At 44.2% G+C, this 27,022-nt stretch overlaps 1 protein-coding gene across 1 annotated transcript in view; it reads right to left on the reverse strand.

Annotated features, from left to right (window-relative positions):
* ABL1 (ABL proto-oncogene 1, non-receptor tyrosine kinase) overlaps positions 1-21,215 on the reverse strand; it is a 77,707-nt gene extending 56,492 nt beyond the window's left edge. Inside the window, exon 1 of the mRNA XM_080630755.1 lies at positions 19,964-21,215. Coding sequence (XP_080486881.1) covers positions 19,964-20,099 — 136 coding nt within the window. The 5' untranslated portion in view covers positions 20,100-21,215. The remainder of the gene's footprint in view (positions 1-19,963) is intronic.
* Between the last annotated feature and the right edge of the window lie 5,807 nt (positions 21,216-27,022).

Here is a 27,022-nt window from a genome sequence, read left to right on the forward strand (position 1 = left end):
AGATCTAAAGCTTGGCAAGCCAAGGAAAGTACAGTTGGCTATTTTCTTCCATATAAATAAAACTTAACATTAGTCATTGCCTAAACCAGGCCATTTTCAGGTGTTCTCCACCTCTCCTGCTACATGAGCTTTTACGTTGCTAGGTCAGCAATGCTGGTGTCTGCTTTAGCACACATGATACACACCAGTGAAGGGATGAAAGCCGCCTTCCCTATGCGCCAGCCCCTCCTGTCCCAGTATTTCACTTGTGCCATGGTGGGCTCAGCCCCTGACTTCTCTCTACCCTCCAAGCAAACAGCTAAGTGTGCCTCAAATCTGGCTCTACCATGAAGCAGTCACGCTGCGGGGGTTACCACAGTTCTCCAGCCTGACCGTGAACCAGCCAGGACAGGGGGTGGGGATGGAGAGGCCAAGTTATGCCAGGAATGAGCCTGGGGAATGCAGCAGAGGTCACATTGCAGAGCGGGTACCGACACATGCTGCTCGTTCCAGGCTTGTGGCCTGCTCAAACTCCTGGATGGAGGGCTCTCCCAAAGCCTGGGAAACGCGCAGTGGGCGATGACCTGCACCCACTGTATCTTCATCCTGTTTAGCATATGCCAAATACAATAAAATGCATTAAGTCAAGCCTTTGCTGTACCCAGTGCATGATGTGATTGGCAGAACTTTTCCAACCCCCCTCTAATTCTGCTGATAGTACGTAATTCTGTTCATCCCTTCAGCCTTAGCCAAATATTTATGTCAAGCTGGGAAAAAAATGCCAGGCACCGAGCAGGGGGTGGAGGAAAGGCTAAAAACCCAATTTCAGCACACAAAGTCCTTCTTACTTGTGCCCAGTCATATTCAGATTAACAATAAGGCTGCTATGCTGCCATTCCTTTCTTTAATTACCCTTCAACAGGTTAAACAGCAGAAGACCATGCTATTAGATAACCAATAAACCCAGGCACTAATTCCAAACGTTTTACTGGGTTAGGATGAAACCTCCACTGCTTGTTACACACAACAGCTACCTGCTAGTGGGGGGCAGACAGACCCTAAAGTACTAATGGCGTCACGTACTGGCAAATACTCATTCGCATCAGCCAGCAAGGCTGAAGTGCTGTTGATTTTCCAGTCACATTGCTGCTCCCAGGCAGGGATCTAGCACGTACATCCCTTCTACCACTTACCCAGTTCTGGTTGAATGGGAAAATTCATTATTCATTTAAGTAAGAGCCAAAGGGCCCAATCAGCAGCAGAGCGCCTCAGTGCTGTGCTAAGGCAGATGAGAAACAGCTTCTCACTGGTACAGAGGACTCAGTCCTTGGGTTAAGAATATGCCATCGTTTTCTTAAGGGATTTGAAAGCAGAAACAAAGCCATAAATTATTATCTAATTCCTTCGCAGTGAACAAAAGCAGAAAATGACCTGCTGCGTCCCAAGCCTTCCAGAGGCACACGTGAATAAACAGGACTGCTGGAAGCCTAACAAACTGACAACCCATCCCAGGGAACACAAAGAGGAATGTTTGCCTGAACACTGCCTTTCAGCAAGACTGTAATCACAAGAAAAAAAAAGCCATGTTTGATAAGAAAGATTCCTGGTGGCTCTGGCACAGGGATTATTTCCTACGTCATTGGGAAAGTTTGGAAACATTTGACTATGGCAGTTTGCTGGCACCCTTTCTAGAAAAGAACAAACCCAACTGGCTGTAGCTCAAACAGCAAACAAGGCCCCAAACCAGTCACTAAATCAAAGCATTATGGACCCACAGGAGAAAAGCACGTTTCTGCACTATGAACGAAGAGATAATGGAAGCCTGTACAGATATCTGGTCCACAGGACAGGGGTATAACTATTACAAGTTAATAAAATCAACTTGCTTTTATGGAGGAGTCAAACAAAAGAGCAGATAGATGAGCTCCAGCTGCGTGTCTCAGCAGGGACAGGACTGGGCAACGTGACACCATCAGGTATTATGCCCTGACCATTAGCCCTCCTGTGATGAGTGCTCAGCAGGTCTGCATGAGATGACCTTGAAACTGATCCATGTTTGCAGGAAATCGTGCCAGCTCTGCATTTTCTGAAGTGACTGAAGATAAACAAAGAGGCAGAAAGATGATGAAAATAGGAAAAATGGGAATAACCAGTCAAAACAAGTGAGTAACAGCAAGAGAGGAAGATAAAAACTGGCCTTCTCCCTTCTAGAGAAGCATGAAGATCTCACTTAGAAGCTTCTTACAACTAAGGGAATTTCATTTCAAAATCCTACCAAAAGACAACATGTGCTGAGCAAACGGTACTCTCCTCACAAGCAGATAAGTCTAATAAATATTGTTCCCGAAAAGCCACCAAGCACAGGATGCTCCTGTATTGTACATCAGCTCTCCCTAGAGGCAACTGCCTGCACGGAAAGGACTTACCCTTGGTACAACTTCTCTGTGCAAGGGAAAGGCAGCACAGTCTACACATGCAGGGTGTGGGGTTTAATACAAGTTAATGCTGTTTATCTGAACCAGGCCAACAGAGGTAGCTGTGGAACATAAGAAGATTGTGATGGAAAACAACACACAGCCTGAACCTTGAAGCCACAAAACAGCACTGAGCCAACAATACACTAGTTATTTCTTCTAAAAGTAGAGAAGATCTATCTATTGAAATTCCAGCTAAATCACTCAGCAGGTGTTTCTCAGATGCCTGGGAATAAAACGAATTGCAAGGCATTATTAATGTTCATAATGCGGGTGTGTTACAGCACAGTTTATCACCAGCTATCTTCAACAAGCTCAAAACCCAGGCCTAAATTAGCTTGGGGTTTTTAAAGAAAAGAAAACACAGCCTGAAGGGGATCTCACTGGGTTAAGCTGTGCCATTACTTCACTGATCCAAGTCCACAGGCTTGGCACACAGCTGATTTACTCCCACCAAGCCCCCAAAATGCCTCCACATGCAGGAGTGTAGCAGTGAAAAGAGATGTAATGCACAAGCCCTTTCATTAGTCATGTTGACAAATCAGAAATAACTCAAGATATCTTAATTACAAAGCCCAAAATCCACTTTCACACCTCACTGGGAGTAGCGGGAAGGGAATCAATCCTTCAAGGGAAAGAAATGAGCTGGTTCAGGTTGTTAGGGATGGTAAAGGGGCTGCAAATGCTGGTTTTAAGTTGATAAAAACATTCTAATGAATCATTCCTAAGATTAAGGGGGTTTTCCACATTGTTATTCTATTTTCAAGATGCTTGTTATGCCATAAAAAGCTCATCCTTAATTTCCCTGCTAGCATCCACAAGTCCTACAACAGGCATCCCAAACCCATATAACCTGGGTTACTAAACCAACAGCAGCACATTTCAGAGCTCAGTGCACAATAGCCCTATTGAAGGCAGGTCTGCAGGGGGACCCTCTGTGTTGACTCTGAGTAGAGGTGTCTACATTCACCTGAAACATAGAGGTCTGGCATAAAAAGGTGTTTTGTCCAGGAGGCAGAGAAACACCTCCCAACACACACCTCCCCACATAAAGCCCCATCAGTCAGCTATGTAACATCAGTGCTCCAAGGCAGTCACAAGAACAGTGGTAGGAAAGCCAGATCTAGCTTTCCCAGAGCAAGCAGGGATTTCACCAGCCACCCAGGGAAGACCTAATATAAGCTGAAAACTAATTTCAGCTTCAATAGGAAGGCTGATCCCCAATATATCTCTCTAATTGGGCAGGAGAGCAAGCCATTGGGACAGCAGAGGAAATCTGCTCTTCTCCTCTCCCAGAGAAATGTAATGACATGATGGCAAAGTGTTTTTATCCATTCCCCAGACTGCAAGAGCTGACTGCACCATTCATCAGGAGGAGAATGGACCAGGAGGACAATCAGAAATCCATTAGCAAGCTGCCGCTTGCCTCTGTGGCTGCCTGAGCTCCCAATCAAATGTCAGAGCACTGAATGGCCTCTATTACTTGAGAGGAGGAAAGGTTCAGGGAATTGGTTCAAGCTGATAAAGATATTATTACAATTTTTTAGCTTTTATTAGCATGAGGGCAAGCATTTTCAATTTACATTGCCCCTTGAACCAAGTTTCCCCAATCTGGGACAAAAGCTGCCAGTGTAATTAAAATGAAGAGAGATCTGCTCCAGTAGCACCAGCTCACACCATGAGGAAAGGGGAAAGGGGAGAAGGAAAAACCGGAGATGGAGGTAGGGCAGCTCGTTGGCTATGGTTAATGCTTTGACAACCTGCATTCAGAAGGCAGGGCTCAACTGTGAAATACTGCAAACTTGAGGAAAACAGCAAGAATTACCAAAGCTGCTATTTAATAACAGGGGAGTGACCCTGTAAGAATATGTTAGCTCACCATCAGCATTTCAGCCCGCTCTTCCGCTCTTCATTTCTGCTGTCAGTAACACTTTGTTGCCCATGTATCAAACCACGAGACAGATCCAAAACCAATCTGCTCAAAGTCTTCCCCTCTCCCTGTTACTTCTTCCCTTAGATGAAAGGTGATGAGGCCATTTAAAAAGCAAATAACCAGGTTCACATATACCTTTGTACATTAAAAACAAATGTTTGTACCATCTCACTCCACTGTTATTTACAACGTGCCTGAAATCTATTATCTGAGCTATTATCTGGCACAGAGATTAAAATAAGTTATTGAGTATATTAGCAACATATTGCATATTGAAGTGATTTGTGCAGATTCACTCCATTCATATGCTGCCGATGCTTAAAACATAATGAAGAATTTAAAAGAGGAAACGTGCATGTGCTAGGAAGTAGAGAATAAACAGCAATTAAAAAAAATCAGGAATTCTCCAGTGCAAGTACATCCAACTGAGCTGATTCTCATTATCTTTCATCTGCCACAAAATCAAAGTAAAATATCAATCAAATCTAGTGATCCAGGTAAAAGTCTCAAGCTGCATCTTTGGTTCAATAACAGCAATTATTGTGTCACTGTTCTCAACTTGTTGAGCTCCTCAAATGAGATCAGGAATGACTACAGCAAAAGAACACCCCACAAAATAAATCTCAACAAAATCTGCCATCCACAATACCTGGATTATATTTGAATCGGTTTTATCTCTAACACAAGTAACAGTGAAATGAAATGAAGGTTTTCAGCACTGCTATTATGAAATGCCAGCCATAGATCTACTACTTCACCTTTTTTATGTATTAGAATTTTTCTATTTTTTCAAGTAAAAGTCAGGCTGAAGCCTTGAAGTGTGCTAAAGCAATGTGGCAATATTAGATCCTGGGGGAGTAAAGGCTAAGATACACTTACCATTGGAAGTCCAGCATGTGAGCAGTGTTTTAAGCCGGTGTGCACAGCTATCGCAATTTACATGCAGCAGTAGACACCAGGCTGGTGAAGCAGTAGCTGGTGTCTACTTAAAGCTCTATTTTATCTTCCACCAAGACAAGAGGAAACACATATCCATAACCACTCTCCTAAACTACCAAAAGAACATTTCACACAAGTCCCAGCGACCTTCCTTCATCTACACAGATCAGACCATACACAGACATTAAAACACTGATAAACACTGTGAGGGAGCAGAGCCAGCGCATCTTTAAACCAGAAGTTAGAATCAATGGAGGAGTGATTTGCTCCCTGGTGATGTCTTGTTTTTTCATGTAATCCAATCTAGCAGGCATCAGCCATCACCAGCATCTAAAGACTGTGGTGTGGTTGATACCAGATGAGATGAGCTATTAGTTACGGCCCAGTTCCTATAAGACAGATGTCCTTACTGCAGCCCATAAGCTCAGCCATCAGCCTCGCTGAGAGCATCAGCAGCTAAGCAAGTAGGCAGAACATACTAAAAATGCCCTTTCTCTCCCTAAAAAGCCCACAACCCTTCCATCAGGCACTACCAAGCGCTCACCATCACCACCTATGGACCTTCCACACTGGGGACTCCTGCCAGGTGTCTCAAACCGGCACTTTTCCAAGTGCTGCATTCATGTAAATAAGTTGGGGGTTTAAGGACTTTGAGCATGATGTTATTTCATTTGGTTTTGCTGCTGTTCATCTATTCCAATCTGCTGCACCTTCCCTTGGAGAGGTTATTAAACATTCTGCTAATGGCCGCCAGCACTCGTTTAGTTCTTCTTAATGAATGTGTGAGTGAGTAGCGGAAGCTATTATGTAGGGTTTAATAAAGGGCGGGAAGGAATCTCCTAAAATTTACTGCCACAGGCTGCTGCTTGAAGATAAAATAAATGGTAATTGCTTGGAACAGGAAAGAGGAGGATGATAAAATGTCCCTAGACATGAAGAAGAAAAATACCAAGTGCTATGAACCCAAATCTCAAAGCCCCAAGGATGACAACAGCAAGATGTCTCCTCCTGGCTTTAGCTGTTTGTAATCTTTGAGACATGGATGCTGAATGAGGACCTCAATCTTAGCTGGAATGATCATTGTACAACACTAGGAACACAATCGCACATACAAAAAAACCCCAAATGGCATTAATTCAGACAGCATCTTACGAAAATATTATTTGCAGAGAAGGGACAACATGCTACAGATGGAAGGACAATGTTTCTGGGCTGTTGAGCCCAGCAATACAATCTTTCCTAAAGTACAGGGTTTATGGTATGAAGGAGACATATAACATTTCCCTACAATTATGCTGTTCTTTCCCATCACTGTTTTGGTCAGGGCTGATGGAAGAAGGGAGATTGCCAGAGGTGGACCTGGTTTCTTCAGTTGCTGCTACTGTTTGTTAAAATACATAAAAATCAACAGGCTGGAGGAGAAAAAGTGTCTGAACTGGAAGTCGTAAGTGCCTGTCCCACACTGAAGTGCTGCAACCACACCACCAGCCTCCCAGCAAGCTCCAGGTCAGACCTCAAGAACTGGCAAGAACTAAGTGGAAATCAAAGACCCAGCCCATGTAATTGCAATCTAAGAGGAAAATAAATACAGGTTTTCAAAACAAAGCTTTTGATTATAGCACACAACAGCTTTCTGTCCACATAATCCTTCACTCAGACAGTATGATCCAGTCATAGAGATGAGTTTGAGCAAAACTTTGATCAGTGGCAAGAAAGCTGGAGAGCAAGTTTCCCAAGAACAGGTCTGATTTTTGTTCCCACTAAACAGTTGGAGGTAATATTTTGCACATTAGAGACTGCCAAAGTCTTCCCTAAATCAGACTGTTCACAAATTACATGAACTTGCACATTTAATTACAGAAGCAGCAATCCGAGATTACAACACACTTGTGATTAGAGCAACAGCTGAAGAGTTACGGGCTGTGGTGGGAGAGCAGAGCAGGGATATCTGCACGTCAGCTTAGTGCTACCGGCATCTCACATACATTTCATGTCCAAAAAGGACACCACCAGTCTCTAAGCACCATCTTCCCAAAATGCAGCAGGAAGGAACAACTACGCAGAACTATAGAAAGAAGATGTCAAAATAGCAAATTGAGTGGGCAAGGCTCCATTTCCCTTTTCATAAAGGGGCAGAGAGGAAAAAAGTAGTATTTTCAATAGCAAACTAATATATCCAAGAGCCTAAAAGTTGACTCAAGAAGAAAAACAAGATTAAGTTCGCTCTTTTTTGCTGCTTAGGGCAGACAAAGCCCCTCTCAGAACACCACCATTTTTTACGCCAGCTTTGACCATCTTAAAACCAGGGGGGAAGAAAAAGAGGATAAAATCCAATTTTTCTTTCTTAAATCCTTGGCAGGTCACCTGCAAGCACAGGCCAGCAGCTTTTCTAGCAGGCAGTAAGAAATGATGGCTTTCTTTTGTAAACAAGGATTTCAGTTCCTCCAGCTCAACAGCAGGATTTTCACAGTCCAATGGAATCCAAAGTGATCAGCCAGCCTGCAAGAGCATCCAATTTGAGGACAGACGGTTGTTTCTCCAAGAGGAAAAGTGACAATTTGGTACAGATAAAAACAATTATAAAAGAAACAAACAAAAAATCAGCTTTAGCAAAGTGGTAGATCAAAGGCGAGCAGCTACAAGATGAGTGCGAAATGTCACTACACATCTGCAAAGGCCAGGTGGCTATTGGATAGGCATCTGCTAGAGATCCTTATACAGAGATCCTTATACAGTAAGAGTTTAAATCTTCTCCTACCCTAATGAAAAATCAAAGCAGAATGAATGTGCACAGCGCTCTATATCAGCGCTATTACCTGTACAAAAGGCAGCGCTTTAATTTAAGCCAGCAAACACAAATTATCCCATCCCTGAGTACCTTCAAGCACTTCCACCTCTACTTAACCCTCTTCCACTGCTACAAAGTCTTATTACCTATTTATACAGGCTTATAGAGCAAGAAGTTGCAGCTTTATGATGATAAAGAACATGAAGACAAATGATGTTTTTTCACTTACGAACAAGCCAAGCGGGTACTTGTTAACTACCCAAGATGTGCACTGCTGTTCGCTGCTGCAAGGAGAAATGCATTTCACTTGCCTCAGCACTGGCACATCCCTGGAATCACTACCTCCATAAACCTCAATTACCCAGCCTGAAAATAGGCATCCAGCTTATCCAAGGAAAATCCCTGCACTGAAGGGAAACAATTGAAAGAAATTCAATTATACTTTCAAACTAATGTCAGGTATAGAGGAAAGCCACTTTTATTTCCCCTGGTTTTATCTGGTTTGGTAGCAAGAGTTTTCCTTGCTACCATCTGCAAGAACCAGATGTGGGAGGAAGAGCAGAGGTGGCATAAGAGAAAGCAGGAACGAAGGTCCTTATGGTGGTTTATCTGTGGTACACTACGTTTCCAAATAACAGGAGCTCTGTCATCCCGGCTGGCTCATAACCACCCCCGCAGCAGGAAGCGGTGGAAGAGCCCTGGAGAAGCCGTGCACATTTCCCTCCTCCTCCCCCATCCTTCTTATCTGCTTTTGCTTGTGAGTCTCATAAAACACCCCCAGGCCAAGCCCTGCAAGGCCAGCTCCTCAAGCCAAACCTTCCATAAGAACTTCCAGGCATGATCCAAGTTCTCTCCCCGCTTAGACTGAGGTGTTAGCCTCTGAAATCAAGACTCAGGACAGGTTGTTCTCAAGAGGAGCTGGAGGTGCTGCGTGGTGTGAGATGAATACAGGCAGCTCCTGGCACCAGTGTCCCCAAATCTGGTGGGGTTTCATTCAGGCAGGACCCGCATTCACAGCGCTTCGTTAGACCCACAGCAATACAGCATCAGGGTGTAGGTGCACTGACAGAACTTCTTAGCAAAAGCTCACCCACAGACTTCCTTTGCCCCCCTCGCCCCCTTTTTTTTGATAGCACTTTGCTTAAAGCATTACACTGAGATACTTTCTTGTAAGCACTTTTTGGATAGGGAGAGAGGAGCAAGGGAAAGCATCCAACCTCCTCTCTTCCAATTTGTCTGAAGAAAGCCGTTTGTTCAGCTTTGTATTCAGCATCTCTGTGACCCTTTTACATTGAACTGCATATTTGTATCCATTTTAGACAAATCAGAATTTCACTACAAGTCAGGAAACACCCTACAATTACCTTTCCAATGCATCTCCCCTGAAGTTAAGACCTTATTCTCCAAAGGAGGCTGCAGAGCTCTCATTGACTCATCCCTCATGTACGCTGCTCAACTGGGCACCTCCATGGTGGCAAAGTACACACAGAAGCAAGGATAAAGAGCCCTCAAATCCACGTGGGATTGTGTAAGGGTGTAGTAAAGAGGTCTCTGAGGTAGAAGAAAGCACCTTTACTTGCATGGGGTTAGCATAACTTTTAAAAATTTTAGAAGTAGTACATTTTTTAAATCCAGCTGCCAGCAATTCCAATTTGAGACTCATAAAAAGTACCATATTAATAATTGAAACATAAAATGCCTGTCTGATTCGCTCTAGTCCTCCGTCCCCCTCCCCAAAGGGCTTGAATCGCCTTAGGGGAGGATTTCACAAGCAGCTCATCAACCTTCTGAAATACAACTTCAGCGGATGAAAGCCTCATAACCACAGAAGAGCTGCTGTCCTTCTAATTCTGGGATTTAAAAACAGTGACATCTACGGAGCTATTCAAACTACTTTAAAGGTACAACAGCAAAACTACCGCAGCCTAACCAAGCACTTCAGGTACCACACAGCATTAGTTATTACAGACGCAGGTCACCAGTAATCTCGCCATCTCAGCCACAACATCCACCCTTTATCAACCAGCAGACAGTGTTCCACCACTGCGCCATGACTCACAGAGACCAGAGTGATGAGGCACCCGCAACACTGGGTGATTCAAGACTTTTTGGTGGCCATGAAACGTGTCTCATTCCAGAGGCTCCAGATCATCAGGTTCTGAAGGCCATCTGAAGCCCACCACTTCCTAATTTGGAGACCTTGCAGAGGACAGAGATGTCTGAGTTGGAAAGCATCTCCTCTGTTGGTGTCTGCATCTTTTCACTTTGGAGATTTTAGTGCCTCTGTAGCTACGCAGGATTAAATGATGTGAATGTGGCCAAGACACTGCAACATTCACTTTTCTGGGGAAAAGTAACCCAAGTTATTAAATTAGAACAAAAACACCTTGCTGGATCTGTGCTACTTATTCCAATGAGTGGGATGCAAATATTTCATGTTAACATTTCATGGTTCCTTGAATCCTTAACTGATAACAAATGCAGCACTATTTTCATTTAACGTTCTTCAAATCCTGCGTTTTTAACTACAATTACCAAGCCACGCTACTGCTCAGTGAAGTTCACAATTGCTCTCAGGAGAGCTCTGCTTATCAACATTGTGGCAGCTCTTCAATGAACTGTCATGCAGTACCTTCGCTTTGCAGAGGCAAAACTGCAGTAATCAAGCTGGGTTTATTAGCATTTAAAGCTAGTAGTTGCCTCGGAACAGCCATCTTTTATTATTCTAAGTCATCCTTTTGCTTGGCTCAAAATACTACACATTTATTTAAGAGGTGTTACTAGCTCTTTGCATTTTGCTAACCAGTAACAGCCTTTAGCATTTGAAAATGAGAATCACAGAATGGTTCAGGTTGGAAGGGACCTTAGAGATCAGCTACTTCCAAACCCCTGTCACAGGCAGGGACACCTTCCACTAGAGCAGGTTACTCAAAGCCCTGTCCAACCTGGCCTTGAACACTGACAGGGATGGGGCAGCCACAGCTTCTCTGAGCAACCTGTGCCAGGGCCTCAACACCCTCACAGGGAAGAGCTTTCCCTTATATCTAACCTAAATCTTCCAGTTTAAAGCCATTTAGAATATGTCTCCAAGCTGTACTTGGTGATCAAGACACAACACACATCTGGTGGTGTACCTGTTGTCACACAGAGCCTCAATGTGTACCTACTCTTTAACAAGAGCAAGGTAAAACACACCAATAATTCTTTCAGCGAGGTCTTATTACACCGAAGTTTCCCCAACAGATTTTTTTCTCCTGGTGACATGGAATGTGAAAGGGTTGAGCAACACTTTCACTATCTTATGCGATCACCTCATCACAATAATTACTACTTAACACCTGAAACGTGATAGCACCTTAACAGCCAAATCTCTGCGTGGGAGGCTCTATTTAGACATAACAGACAATCCACAGAACCCAAAGAAATTGCAGCTTCTACATGAACATCAACAGTATCAAGTGATGGGAATAGCTTCGTCTTCCCTCCAGTTAATTTCCTGTAAAGAACATCCATTTTGTATTAAATAGCTGCACATTTGGGAAAGAAAAAAAAATGAATGTATACAGCAAGCACATTTAGTGCAATCCATCAATAGTGTTAAAAGAAGTAAAGGTTTGACTGCAGAGAATTTTAAATGCATCTTCTTATCCATCAAGGTAAATATATTAAAGACGAAAGAACAGCTTGGCATTAATTCAAAATCTTTCATTTGAGCTTTCCCAAGTTATTTGCAAACCTAAGGTGTAGCCAGACAACAATAGCTCTAATGGCTGTTCCAGTAATTCTGGCTAAACTAGAATGTACCTTTTAAATGAACATTATGTGTTGTCAGATTTACAGAATATATGAAGAGAACTTGGAGCTAATAAAAATAAAAACCCATTCGAGCATACATATTTATAGCTTACACTATTTTGCTAGATGCACTAAATCTTCTTCATTATTATAGAATTCTCCCACCCAAAAGAGATTGGAGTAAAATAGAGGCTTACGAGATTACAGCTTCGCTTTTGTAAGCATTGTTATGAGTTCCTAACAGTTTAACTCCACAATTAGCTTTGCAATAGCCATTCTGATATTCAGACAACACCAACCCTAGAAATAGCGTAACAGGCTGAATTTGGTTTCAGTTATTCCCTGAGCATCCTTGCCAGGAAAAGTTCACATGTTTAGAAATGCCAGTCACAATGCTATGAGAGGATTTACAGAATCCATTTCTCTACTGAGAGGACCACAGAATTTAATAAAAAAAGAAATTAAAAATATGGATATAATTCTAAAAAGTCAGTGTGGCATTGCAAAAGAGACAGGGGAAGGAGATTAAATGCAGGAGACAGCAGTGAGGGAAAAGGAATACAGCACTGAAAACTATTTCTGGTTGGTTGGGGTTTTTCTTAAATGAAGAATAGGCTGAAATGGAGCTTGAGGAGGCAAGGGAGCAAGATTTTCCCATTACAGCAAAAGCAAACATCACCTACCAACCTCTTTCTCCATCAGCAAGAAAGCTCAAGAAGATTATAGGCTCTAAAAGTAACTAAAGGGACTTGACAGCCACTATTGCTGAAATTCACGGTTGACACTTCTGACCCTGGTTCTTGCCATTAGTTTTTGCTCATTTCCAAACCACTTCTTACTGCAGGGTGCTTGCTTTAACCAAAGCACGTTTTGAACAAGATTCAAAGAAGACACCTGGTGGCCAATGCATCAAACGACAGTTCGGTTTTCTCCAGGTTTATTATAAAGGCATCCCAAAATCCCAAGTAAAACCAATGGAGTTTACTGCAGAACAGCCCTGCTGACAACCCACTGTGGTCATGCCAGAAACTGAGACCTCGGGAACAGCCCGAGTTACAACAGATCAAACAGCACCTCAAAAGCAGCCTTGGAAACTGTGCAACTTGGAAACAAATGAAATAGCAAATATTTCCTGAAAGCCCAAACAATTTCCTATTTAAAGTTTCCATGTCCTTATTCCACTGCCATTCACACATTCCACCTCTGGGAAAACAACATTGTTTGTTCTGGGAACACACGCCCCAATAAAAAGGCCATGAAAAAGCTATCAGTGACACCAGATGTGGATTGGAGCTGATCAGCATATTGGGGTCACTGCAAAAACCTGACAGGGCTGACGCATGTGTGTTAGTAGATTCTGGATGGTTAGAGTAAGTGAAACTTCCTCCTGTACAACATCAGTGTGAAGACAAACACAGGGAACATGCCCAGATCAAACTGTACTTCCAATGGTGATGGACATCGGACATGGAACACACAGCAAAGGGGGGAATCCTGTACTTCAGCGAGCTTTTTGCCATCCCAAAACCCAGGAATTTAACAGGCAGCAGAATACATAATTCAATATGGTCTTCATCACACATTAGCCCCAGCTTCTGGAAGACTGGACACAACACAGGTCCTAGAAAGGCATAGAAGTATTGAGAAGGTATGGTAGGAACTGAAGTCAGTCTAGAAGATGAACACACCAAAATGCCATAGAAAAGCGGCAGTAATGGACAAGAAGCTTCTCAAGGCAGGTAACGTCTAGCAGTATTGATTCTTTAATACACACAATGAAACCAAAGTCTTAATGATTAATAATCCATTGTGAAATTCTATTCATTAGGTAAAAACAGTGCACAGAAATGACACAACATAAATCAGGCAGCCTCCTCACTCATGAAAGAATGATGATCTTGCTTGCGCTCATGTAAATTAGCAGCAATCACTCTGCAGAAAGGCAAGCTCATGCTTTTCACAACCTAACCAGTAACAGCAAGGAAGAAATGATGGGAAAGAACAAAAAGCCCTAAAACTGTTTTCAACACCAACTTCAGAAAGTACTTTAAGCAAAAACTAAAGCAAGCTGGTATTCAGGACACGCTTGCTCCATCCGCATGCTTGCAGAGAGCACGAGAGATGAAACTCGGGATTTCCAACTCTCAAGAGCATCAACTCCTCACTTTCAAGCTTCAGATTTCAACTCTTCAATTTAAAATACCGAAAGTTTGTTGGTAAGTGTTGAAGTGTGCTGAATGAGATGAGCACTTAAAAGCAATGATTTCTATTCTATTACCTTGCAGCTTTCTCTTGCCTCCCTTTCCTGATCTTCTCACACAGCCTTCCTATTAAAATCTCTAAGTCAGAATGCAGAACCCAGCACAATTTATTAATGGAAGTCTGGAATATGAGCAAGCACTACCTATTTGTCATGAAGGAGATAAACTGCTTAAACATGGCAAGTTATCAAAGATTAGTCAGTGCACAAAACAGAACTGCTTTTGCCCAGGAAAAGGATTAGCCTTTCCCCATCATTGTCATCTTCCACCTCAGGGTGTAGAAAAGCAGTTTATCAAGTCTTGGGTCTCTTTCCTAACATCCCAATCATAGATCAAGTTTTGTGGAGGATCTTAGCAAAATCTACTGGTATTTGAAAACTGAAGTAGGAAAAAATATAGCAAGAGCTTTGTATGATGAAAAGGGATATAGTCAGAGGCAGTAAACAAGCCCGCATTCAATGAGCAGCATTAACCAGACTAATACCAAAGCACATGGAAGTTGGATACATAAGCAATTGATCTCCAAAGCTGGGGATAAATCTCTCCTAATAGAGATGGAAATTAAAGTTTGGGAGCTGCCAAATCTCCAGCCTAACTACAGGGAAAGTTTGTCAGTTCAGAACACAGTCCTGAGATGCTGAAGGCAGGCTCTAAATAACAGACTTCAATTAGGCCAGTGCGAATGATAGTTTCAGGTGAACGGCCTAAAGTGGAACTGGGTGTAGTAAAGCAGTTTCTTTCAAGTCTCAGGTTTTGGAGTTGGTGAAGCAAAGATAGGGTATAAAAACACCCTGAGGAACAATGGAAAGAGATAAATGCAGGCTCTGCAACTACACAGGTTTAAAGAAACAGAGTTCTAGTATGTAAGGAATCTCATTGAAATCACTTCTACGTATGAACAATTGACTATCTAATAAATGTATATTGCATATAAAGAAGATCTACTGAGCTCATCTGTTGGATAAAGGATAATGAGTACAAAATCATATAGTGCTGCTAGATCACAATGTGCCCTGGACAGCCCAGCTGAAAAAAGTATATCCAAAGCCATACAGTTATTAGTAACAACTTACAACCCCAAAAAAATAAGATAAAACATGGTATAAAACAATTGGCATTTCATAAAAATAATAGACGCCAATGTAATTATAACACCATATATTGTAGTACGTACCTGTATATGCTGGTCAACCACTAAGTCCTGATGAAGGAACCAATCATAAAGTACTTTACTAATTTCCACAATCCAAACAGTTGGAACATGAAATTTAACAGCGAAAACAAGATAAATTATTAAACTTGAAGACTCTTAAATATAAATTTTCCAATAATATAGGAAAATACACTTTTAATCGGTGTTTTCATCTATGAGTGAATGTCATGGGGAATGTCTGCAACTGGCAGCTGTGGCAGGCTCATGCTACAGATCTGATTTGGACAATTACAGCCTAATTAAAACTTTCAGCACCCTTGTAAGGAAAGAGTTTAGACCCAATATGAAAGAGACTGTAGGAGGCTGACTTCAGCTATAAAGGTACAAGGTACATACTCAGCACTAAAGGAATAAGAAAAATGGATTCAGTTCCTGAAGTCTGCCTCTACGGCAAGGTAAACAGTTTGTTTATGCTTCCCTATCACTTATCTGCCCAAAGAGAAACTATCACAAAGACTACATTTTATCACTACAAGAAACTGAGAAAATTCCTGTGCCAGTACTTTATCAAGTATATTCTAAAGGTACTTGAAATAAAGCCGAACAACTGTCACTTCCTGGTAGTGTAAAGGTGTTAACACTTTCAAAAAGGAAGTTCCTTCTCATTCTACCAACTTTACAGTTAGCCATAGCTGTAATTACTTTACAGAATGGCTCAAACACCACAAAACTATAAAAATGTTGTAAGCCCGGGTTGCTATCTATCAGTGATCCATTATATATAACAAGCAACAGCATATAAGAACATCTCATAATGAAAACCTCTTTAGGTTTCTTCTTCCTCCCACATAATTTGTGGGAATGCCACTGCAAAACTAGCACCAATGACTGCAAATACATAATCTGTAGCATCATTTTAAAGACCTATATATCAAGATATTTACCATAACTTTGCATTATTAAAGCAAAGACCCCACACTTAAGTTCCCACCAATGTGCCCATGGAAAGACGGTCCCATTCCTGGTCACTGTCACGATTCATATAGCAAGGAATACATATATAAAACTCCACTCTCCTGGCTTGGTAAGTGAAGACACTGCTCAGTATTCTACCTCTCAGAACACAGCTCTGCTGCTGACCATAGCATCAGGACAGTAAATAGAATTCAAAGCTGTGGACCAAATCCATCACCTCACTGAAGAGTTATCCCAGCATCTTTTCTTCACCTCAGCATCTCAGGTCTAATGATTCAAATTCATTTAGTAAGCCTTCAGGTGCTGCTTTTACTTGGAGATACTGTTCTACCAAGATGCTTCAGGGAATCTGCTTATCATTCAGCACAGCAACGCCTACCCAAGACAGAGAAGGCATAATGTTTGCCGATCACTCCAGTCAAACACTGCAAACTCCAGGATCAGAGTTGAGCCCTGTGGGAATACACCTTTCTTTTCAGAAATATGTGTTTTGTTGAAGTTCGTGCTCTGGAAAGGCCCAAGATACCCAAGCGTGCAAGCTTTGAAACGCGTTGACAAAGTCTTTCCCACTAACTGTCTACTGACCACAGCTTTTCTCTCAGTTGGATGGTCCCAAAAAGCAGTGACTACAGACTCATTTCGTAGCTGAGAAAAGCACAGGGGTAGACACAAACATTGCCTTTGTAATTGCTCTCAATTTCAAGCTTACAAGCAATCTAAGAGATGAAATAATCTGTGTCAAGATGAAATCTGTAAAAATCCCATCAGGGCCTGCTCTGCTGCCCAGGGTAACCACACCAGTATGAACTCCAGCTTGTAAAACACCCTTGGTGGAGAAAGCAGCAACACAAAGACAGAAGAAGCAAACTTGCCCATAGATTACTTTTCCCCCCCTTAACACACTCCTCAGTTGTCAACTCATGACACAATTTAGAGCCTTTCTGCATTATTCTCACAGCACATTTGACCACCAGCAGAGCTGATTTCTGGCCAGTTGCCTCCTCGCTTTTCAGAAGGCTCCCGATGCATTGCTTTGAGTGCCACGGAGAGCGCGACGACCGAGAAACAGAATTACTTGCCTGAAAGCTATTCTGCCTTACACTGTTAGTATCTGCTAATACAAACCCTTTCAACTAAGATTCAATATCACTGAAGCAATGAACATCTTCAGAGCTCTGAAAACACTGCTAAGGGTCTGCTGAGTGAGCCTCAGTAGAACTTAGCAGGTAGCGGTGCCACTGAAACAGGGTCCTGAAATGGCTTTACCAAAACACAACCATAACAGGAGAGCCACGCTACTACCAGAGCTTTTTCTTTGTTTAATCATGAGTTCTAATATACAAGAACTTCAAACAAGTACCTTTAAGAGTTCGACTATCCCTAGCGGATTACTTTAAGAAGCCCACCCTGGAATTTCTCCTTAAGCATTTCTTAATTATGAAAACTAAGAAACATTATTTTCCTGCGACAAACTAGTTCCCACAGTATGACAGAGAAGCCAGATACAGTGTTGGCATTTAGAAGAAACTGTGTAATGAAAATACACTGCAAGACAAACATGCAAAAAATTCAAGCCCTGAAAAAACACCCATCTATTTTTATGAACTACAGCCCATGGCACCAGACCTGAATAGGCCTGAAAACATTAAATACTATTCTGCCCATCAATTATAAAGTATGTCAGATTGTATACTTCAAAGAAATTATCAAGAAAACTAGAGAGAAACAAAGAACTTTCTAAAATTAACTTGGTTCCCTCTTTATTTTTCCAGATTATTTTAAGATAGCAGTTTTCAGGATATGAGCAGCCCAGACTCAGGAAAGAGCTGAACAAACGACAGTGGTACAGATTCTGTCTGTACTTCGAAGAACCATTCCATACACTCAAAGGAAGAAACTTTTCCTCATGTGGATAAGCGAGGCTGATCTTCTACAGTTTTCTTAACAGATGTCCCAGCCTTGATGTCCCCTTTCAACATTATTCTTTTCTAAATCAAGACACTGAGCTCTCTTGTGGACATATGGTGCATGGACATGATAGACACCATTTTTCTTTGCAACAGTGCTCGGATCTTCTGACCTCAGGTCATGCTGGCAAGAAGTTACCATCTGCCTATTGCTGTTAGATGATCAAAAAGGAGCATTTCTGGCTCTTCTGCTACATCAAAACACCAAAAGGTACTTTAATATTGGATTGCTTGCAGTTAGTGCTCTCTCTGTATCTTATCTGACCTTGAAACTCTGTCCAAAGTAGTGAAAGCAGCAACCAAACTGGGGGTGGAGGAGCGGGTGTATTCCAGGACTGAAAGCATAGATTGGGAAAATCCAGCAGTGGGTTCATCATCAGAGGGCCGAGTTAGCTGCATTCATTACAAGTTAGTTATGTTCTTTAACCTTCCCTTAATCACCTTCAATTTCCTCAGTGCACAAACATTGTATGGGAAATTAAAAGAAAGACCACTGATGGAACTCTAACCAGTATGTCAGTGCAGGAGTACATACACAGGATTTGTCTTTGCTGAACACTGCAGGGGATTTCTTGGGCCCCTCTATGAACACAGAATGAGAGAAAGTTTGAAAGCAAAGGCCAGCTGAAACGAAACTAAATCAAAACTTTGCCATTAACTACACTGCATTCTCAGACGCAGCGGATATTTCTGTTTTCAGTTGAGATTACAGATGCAGTTTTGTCCACAGATAAACTTCCTTGAGAGGACAAAAACTACGGAAAAAGCTTTGTCAAAACCCCATTCTCCAGCTGAAGAGAGCAGCCAGGAGCATGTCTTCTCAAGGAATGTTAGAATTTAAAAAGCACTGTGCAAAAGCAAGGACTGCTCCAAGAAGTTTCAGCAAAACAACGCATTCCTGTGCCACATTTTGGTTGAGATGCCTTCAGTTTATAATTTCTTTGGTTACTTTTTAAAGACAAATAAAGCAACGTTTGAAACCATCACTAAACCTACCTCTGAGTCCTACTGAGCTTTTCATCTGGCTTCTTACCTGAGATTCTCAGTCCCCTGTTAATTTGCGGAAGACCAGCAAGTGACAGGGGTTGCTGCACTCCTAACTTGACCACCTTTATCCTCTAGCACTTAAATCCATCACTGCACGAAATGAAGGTTTAACCCATTCTGAGAAACCACTAACCAGAAGTGCTGTAACCTCATGAAGCAAATTAACAGGAAACTTCTATTCCAACCAGTTTCAAGCAGCAACATCCACAAACTTCGCAAAAGTCTTTTCTCCAAGTTGCAGAGTCCTTTTTGTAAAGATAATTAAAGGCCACTCATCCCTGATCACAGCATCATCATCAACTGTGGTTGGTCTATACCTCCAAAACAGGCAACTCAAAGGATGAAACACTTTCCCAGACTGTAAACCAGAGCACAGCTAAGGCAGAAATGAGAAACTTATACAAGGTTAAAAAGTAACTTCCTTGTATTTCACATTTAGCTGTGCAATAACCTCTCCCCAGGTTTCAAGCAATCTGCCCCAAGTGTTTCCTACTAAACAATCACAGAAGATTTGCATTAAGAAAGGAAGACAGAAAACTTTCATGAGGTACAGCATCCCTGTATCTGCACCATGCCCTTAAATAGATCTATATCATGTATAGCTTGGCAAATCAAAGTTAAACCAAAAGAAATACCCACAGAAACCTCTTACCATGTTCGACGAAGACGTTACAGTGTGGGCCCCCATGCCTCGATGACTCCTTCTTCCCTGCTCCCTTGATAAAGTGCAGGGCAGGCAGACTCGGCCTCCTTTGGTCCCCAAGAACTTTTCCAGGCTGCTGCCCCATAAAGTAACTATGGGCAGCCTTTCCCAGGACGAGAAGTGTTTGAAGAAGTCCGTGATCCCTGATCTTGCAGGCTGGGAAGGAGCTTTGAAGATGAACGTATTTCAGGTGGGTGCGCTGGGTGCACACACACTGGGTGATAAAGTCACTTGAGGTGAAGAATTAAGACAAGCGCAGGTTCCTCCGATGCTTCTGAAGACAGCAACAAGGCTCCTTAGGTGGCTTTATGCAAAGAAAACAAGTAAAAGTTCCAATTGCTTAATAACGAACAAGCATTACCAAAGGTTCAGGTCGCCATATGTAGTGTGTCTTCCACCAGGTAAAGGAGAATTATTAGTTCATCTCACAAGCAAGAAACCACAGGTAGGCTCACCCAGGGCAGGAAACAGCCATTCCCACTGCAATCAGTGTCAAGGTTTCTTTTTTTTTTTCCTCCTTTTCTTTTGCATAGCATTGAGTTAGCAAAGGCCAAAGAGCCACGTATTTGGCTTCAAGTATCGCAGAAGTCTAGCAGGATCAAGTACGCCGAGACCATGTCCACCAGCAAGGCGAAGCTTCAGGCCTGGCTCCTCAGGGCGAGGGGCTCCTCACCACGCCTCGCCTCCTTCCATCGCAAGCCTCGGCCGCCCTCACCGCTGCTACCTCCTCTCCCGCACCCCTTCGGAGGCCAAGGGGGCCCGGGGGGCCATGGCGGCGTCGAAGCAGTGCTGGGGCCCGGCGCAGGTGGCCTGCTGCCCGCCTCAGACCGAGCCCGGAGCCGCGGAGCGAGGCCAGAGACGCGCTCCAGGAGGCCGGTTCCTGCACAGCAGCCAGAAGAGGTCAAGAGGGGGTGACCGGGCCGGCTGCATCCCCGCGGGGGACGCCGGCGGAGGGCGAGGCCCGGGCGGGCAGCGGGAGCGGGGCCGAACCCGGCCCGGCCACGGCGGGATGTGCTGAGGGGGCCGGGCTGGGGGCGGCGCGGCCGGGCGGCTCAGGGAGAGCCCTCCAGGCCTGGCAGGAGCAGAGGGGCGAAGGGCCGCGGGTGCCCCGGGGGCTGCCGCCAGGGAGGGCAGCGACACTGGCGGGGGGCGGCTGCAGGCGGCGAGGGAGATCCCGGAACCCCCGGCGCGGCTCAGCCCCGTCCCCGGCCGGCGGGGCGGGCGGTCACATCCCCTTCCGGCCCCTCCTCCTCCTCCACCGCCCCCGCCTCCCGCCCGGCCCGGTCGCTGCCCGCTCTCGGCCCCGGCCGGGCGCCGTGCCCGCCGCCATGACGGGCCTGTTGGGGAAGGGGCGCGGGGTGGGGCAGCGGGGGGGGCCCTGAGGGGATGGGGGAACCTGTGAGGGCAATGAGGGACCGAGCAGGAGGTGGGGCCGTGAGGAGAATGTGGGTGAAGGAGAGGGTGAGGTGAGCCGTGAGAGGGGACATGAGGAGAATGGAGGGGAGAAGAGGCAAGAGGGGGGTGGGGGATGCGAAACCATGAGGGAAATGGGGGTGCCGTGAAGGGTTCTGAGGAGAAAATGAAGTGGATGGAGAAGGCATGAAAGGGAAGATGAGAGAAACTGAAGGGGAGCCATGAGGGAAGTGGGTGAAGGGGAGGATGGTGGAAATGACAAGTGGAAGAAGGGTTGCTCGTGTCACATCACTAGCAAGTGCTAGGCCAGGACCCAGAAATGCCGTGTCAAATCCCTAGCCCCTTTGTATGGGCGACCCAACTTGTTTTCCTATGAATATGAAAAGAGCTCGGTGGCCTTCGAGCTAGCTACAGAATTCCTCCTGCGCACAGGCTGGGGAGGCCCGTGGCCAGCTCTGGCCCTCGATGTCTTGCTGAGGACAGGGAAGAAGAGATGCCCCCCGTGTCACTATGCACAGAACTGTCAGCTTCTCCACAGCCAGGGATCTGACACCCGGCTTGCACAAAGGACTTCACTTCCTTACTGATGCTTTCAGAGCACATTGAAAAAACCAAATCCAGCCATCGAGGCCAATGAATATGGCAGTAAATGTTTTGCTAATTACTTTTAGGTGCCGTTTAGTACAGAGGTGAAGTAAAAACCCCGAATTCTTCAGCCTGTGCTGTGATGCCCTTGTGTGCAACACAAGCACTCCCTGAGCTAAAGAGCACAGGCTGTGACGCTGGAGATACTCAGCTTCTCGTATGTTCTCCGGTTCACCTTGGGAATAGAAGAGGGTTGAGGCAGCAGCTTGAGGTCAGGCTGATTTGGTCAAAGGTCTGTGGTTGCTCCCACTCCACAACAGGAGAACACACAGATGCAATTTCGTGTCACTGCCGCCTGCTCGGGGTAACCATCTGGCCACGGAGCGGCTTGTTTATACTGACTCCTCCCTTGTGACAAATCCAAACATACTCCGTGTCTCCTGCGCCATATTCAAGGTCCCCAGCAGACATGTATTCTTCATCTTCCAACAATAGCATCTGAAATGTAGAGTTTCATATGGCCCTATGGGATTCTCCACCTCTGATATGCCAGCCTGCTCCTACATCACTGATTCGTAGCCTTGAGACTCATCCCAAACTATTCCTACTGCATTTCTCTATCAGTGACTCAAATTGCATTGAGGCTCTTTGTGTTACACACACGCAGGAGAGAGAAATTCGGGTGCGTTATACTGAGATAAACCCGGGATCACAGCTCTTAAACTCAGACGAATTTCTGCAGATTTAAATCATTAATGGAGATCAGCTCTCACTGCGGTGATCTAACACCAGCTCCCGTGGGCTGAGGGAAGCAGAGGGAACAAAGCTGTCTGTCAACACAGGCCAAGCAGCCTCAGAGAAATCTGTCCCTAAAAACAATCCCAGAGCAGAGTGAACTCCAGAAGGTCTGTGTGCTCTGGAGACCTTGACCAAAATACACTACAAGTAATTGCAAATAAGCAGGACTTGTGTTGTAGACAACAGAGGCTGCGTATAGGCTTCTTGCTGCCTCACTGAGATCTGTGCAGATGAATGTACTATCTAATAGACTAGGTGCTTGCCAGTTCTGTGAACATGACTGTCTCATGTTAACAAAGCTGAAGCTGCCTGATGGATTTAGAAATTGTTAAAGACAAAGACAGAAGCTTGTGTGAATGCAGAATAAATGTAAAAGCCTACAGACTGTTTCTTTCAGTCGAGCCCTACCTGTGGCCTGTGTACATCCCACGGATTTCTTAAGAAATGTCAGTGCTTTTTGAAGCACTCACACTTCCATTAAGTGTGAGTTGTTACACTCAGCAGCTCCAGGGAGGTTTCCTCCACTTCCTCCAGAACAGTATCCTTAAGCTTCAATCAAATAATAAACCTTAGCAGATTAATTAACAGTCCTCAGGAACCTGAGACAACCAGTTCAAGACTGATAATCTCAGTGGGGTTTCGGTATCTTCCAAGGTCTGCTCAAAGCTTTGTATTTATACCATTCACTTCAACTGAACAGCAAAACTGCACGCGGATGATACAGAAGTAACATAATAAGCAGCAGTAATTGGATTAATAACCCATTAGCACAAATTTAAAGTCCCAATGGTTATTACTGGGAGTAGAGGGAGGAGTTGCCATTCTTCATATTAGTAAATGAATCAAACACTGGCACCAAGAAACAGGAAAATTATTCCTTTAGGTGAGTGATTTTGTGTCCTTGTTTCTGCAGGCAGCACTCACCAGCGAGGGAACTATTTATTAGCTCCACTTTCAAACACGTCTGTGCCCTGTATTAACCCCGGAGTAAACAGCACAGGCAGGTACCACAGCCTGTTTACAAACAGGCTTCACACCGTCACACACTGGTGACCAAAGAAATCAGATTGGTCTAAGCTGCTTTAATGCCTGGCATTTAGATTCTTATATAAAAACCAAAGACTTACTAGGTTTTTCCCACCCCAATTCCAATTATGGTTTTGTTCTCAAACCAGAGAAGCCATTGTTTCTTCCTTTTTGCCCTTCCTGCTTAGAAGATGCCTAGCAAAATCCCACAGACTATTTCAAGGATTAAAGAGGGCACTGCTTTTGCTGGAGTCCTCCTTTACATCTTGAGGACTTCCCATTTCAAAGTCTTTTTTTTGTCTAGCCTGCCTACCACTTCGTGTGGACCTACCTACGGAAAAAGGGGCCCCAGCTCCCCCACCTACCTGAAACACAGGCACTGCCACTGTTTGCCAAAGCCTCCCCCAGATCCCATCTGACAACCCACTAATATCTGCTCGGCGTTCAGGAAGAGCCATTTGCCATACTGTGGGTCATGACTGAACATGAAGCCTCTCCATATGGAAACCAGAAGCCCCAGCAGCACATCCAGTTGCTTTAAAGATGGATGAGCACTGTTGGCCCTTGACATTTGTTAAGAGAAAGAAAAGTCGTGGGGATGCAGCCAAATCAACAGTAAATGGCAGCGGACCTGGTACCTTTCTCAGACACCTTTGAAACTGCTCAGGAAGTTTCTCCCTCCCCACGCAATTTTGTCACTGTCATCTCTTGTTACCTGCTGGCTTGCAAAGCTGTGCTTGATGGGGCTGCAGGAACTGCCAACAGTGACCTCATGGAAGGCTTGTTACAGAACTGAAGTCTGGGCTTGGCACAACACTGGCTGAATTTGCAAAGAACAGCAATTACCCCCTCTTGGACAAGGAGCAAAATACTGGTACCTTCAGTTCTCTGCCCACATCAGGAAAGGTCCATAACCAAACCTTACCAGCTTAGGCTTAAAAACAAAAGTATTTGGGAGCATGGGAACTGCATGAGTCACACACTCCCCCCCCCCCCCCCCCCCCATTTAACACATCCCTAAGGCCAAAATATCAGGAATGCTGCAGCAAGCAGGAGGAATTGGAAAGCTCAGAGTTGAAGCATCTGAAGTCCAGATCTTGAGCAGGTTTGCAGGTCGTATATTCATTTATTGGTAATAAATAACCAAAAAAGGTTCGCAATGTGGAGAGAGGGTGAGCATAAGAAGCCTGGAGATGGACCACAATTTTAAAGACTGCTCTGTAGAGAGAAAAAAAAATAGAGGAAAAAGGAAAGAGAATCCCTCTAAGAACTCAGCTGTGCAGCCCACACAGCCAGCTGCAGACACCAGCACCCATTTATCAAGATCTGTGTTATGAGAACCTGGTGCTGTTTCACCTTGCAGGTCTGACAGCTCATGCTAAATACACATGAGCATGATCCAACTCTAAATTAACCCCCAAAGCACACTTCCTCAGCTCTTCTATCACATCACCAACAGTGCTTCACACCTCATAACCTCCCCCAAACCTTTTCTGACCTGTTAGGTGCCTGCAGAGAGGTTGCTTGAGGACAAAGAAGCATTTTGCATTCCTGTGCCAGCTCATCAGAACCATTTCCAAGTACCACATCTCTCCAGGTGGTAGTGAAGTATAGTGTCTTCAGCCCTTTGCTCTTTAACTGACACAGAGTTGTTTAAGCGGCAAAGATGCAAAGAGATCTCCTGGATTAGCTACAGAGCTCTCCATCAGCCTCCAAAAATGCTTTAAAAAAGTGAGCATCAAATACTTTATCTCATTGCTTATATATCCCCAATCTGCTTATAGCTAGAAGCCTCACAGCAGAAATCCCTGAATCTCCCCATATGGTAGTAAGATAAACAGCTGCTAAACTACAGCAACTGGATAGGGAAAAAAAGGTACCTTTCTAATTAAGATATGCAGATGCTGCTAAACCTTTCAGCCTTTTTGCACTGTTCCTGCCCACACAGATATGGATAATGCTGCCACTAGCCTCATGCATAGACCTGGAAGTGTCACCATCAAGCTTTAGTTTTCAGATGTCCCAAGTTATCCTGAGGATGCAATTGTTGCAACACTTGTTAGGGAAACCTCACAAAACTCAACAATTCCCAGGTCTTGTGTTGAGCATTCCACTAATATCCCCAGGAAGTTACTTTACAGAGGCAGCACGGACAGAAGTTGGAGCTGTGCAGCAGTAGAACGGATTAGCCATGTCCTTGCTTGTCCTTAGCCACTGAGCTCCATAATGCTCGAATATTTAGGTAGCAGTACCCGTGGCAGACATCCAGCCTTTGCTATTTGGCAGGGCAATGAGGCAGAACTGCCGGGGAAAGGGGATGCTACAAAGACGATCCGAAGCTGCCACCTAGTGCTTGCTGTGGACCACAGGCAGAGCAGCCTCAATTAGGCGACAAGCACCGAAGGGTATTTCTAGTTCCCAGGAAAAGATTGAGCAAAAAATTTTTCCTTTTGCCTGGGGCGAGCATGAGAATTTACAACGTTAGAATTAGATTCAGGGACAATTAGGGCTGACATTTTGCTTTTTCATCCTTTTAAAGAATTACACACTGTGGTTCAAGCAGCTCTAATACAATGCAAATACAATATACATACGCAATATGTATAACAAAGACAGATCTAATATAGCCCCAGAGATATGAGAGGATGCTCCAAGGAAAGCATCACATCCATTCTGTACAGAGAAGGCAAGTGGCTGCCTGCATCTGGCTCAGCATGCACACCTCTAACCACTGGCCTGGGATCTTCACCTACATCATATTGGGCTCCCTGTGACCCCCCAGACAGAGATGCTGGAAGACTCACCTCCATGAGATCCTGCAGGGCAGCAGTGTTGAGAGAGCCACTGTGAACTACAGCAGGCACTCTGCTTACACAGGAATTCTGCACAGAGGATATGCTGAAGAGGAAGGTTAAATCCTGCTTGGATGAAGAGCAGGTGTTGAGGGGGAGATAACAGGATGTTGCAACCATTCTGAGTGCAACCATTTCCTTTCACAAGGAAACAAACCAGCTGTAGCTCTCCAGATAGACCTAATTCATTCTGGAGAAAGACAAGCTAATGCACACACTCCTGAATGACTGATCTGTTTCAAAAATTTATTGAAATGTAAAATATTTAACAGAAAACAATACTGGAGCCTCCTCATAGGAGGAGTTCACTACAGTAGTCGTAATACAGGGACCA

Source organism: Psittacula echo (assembly GCF_963264785.1).
Source record: "Psittacula echo genome assembly, chromosome: 16".
Lineage (NCBI taxonomy): Eukaryota > Metazoa > Chordata > Aves > Psittaciformes > Psittacidae > Psittacula > Psittacula echo.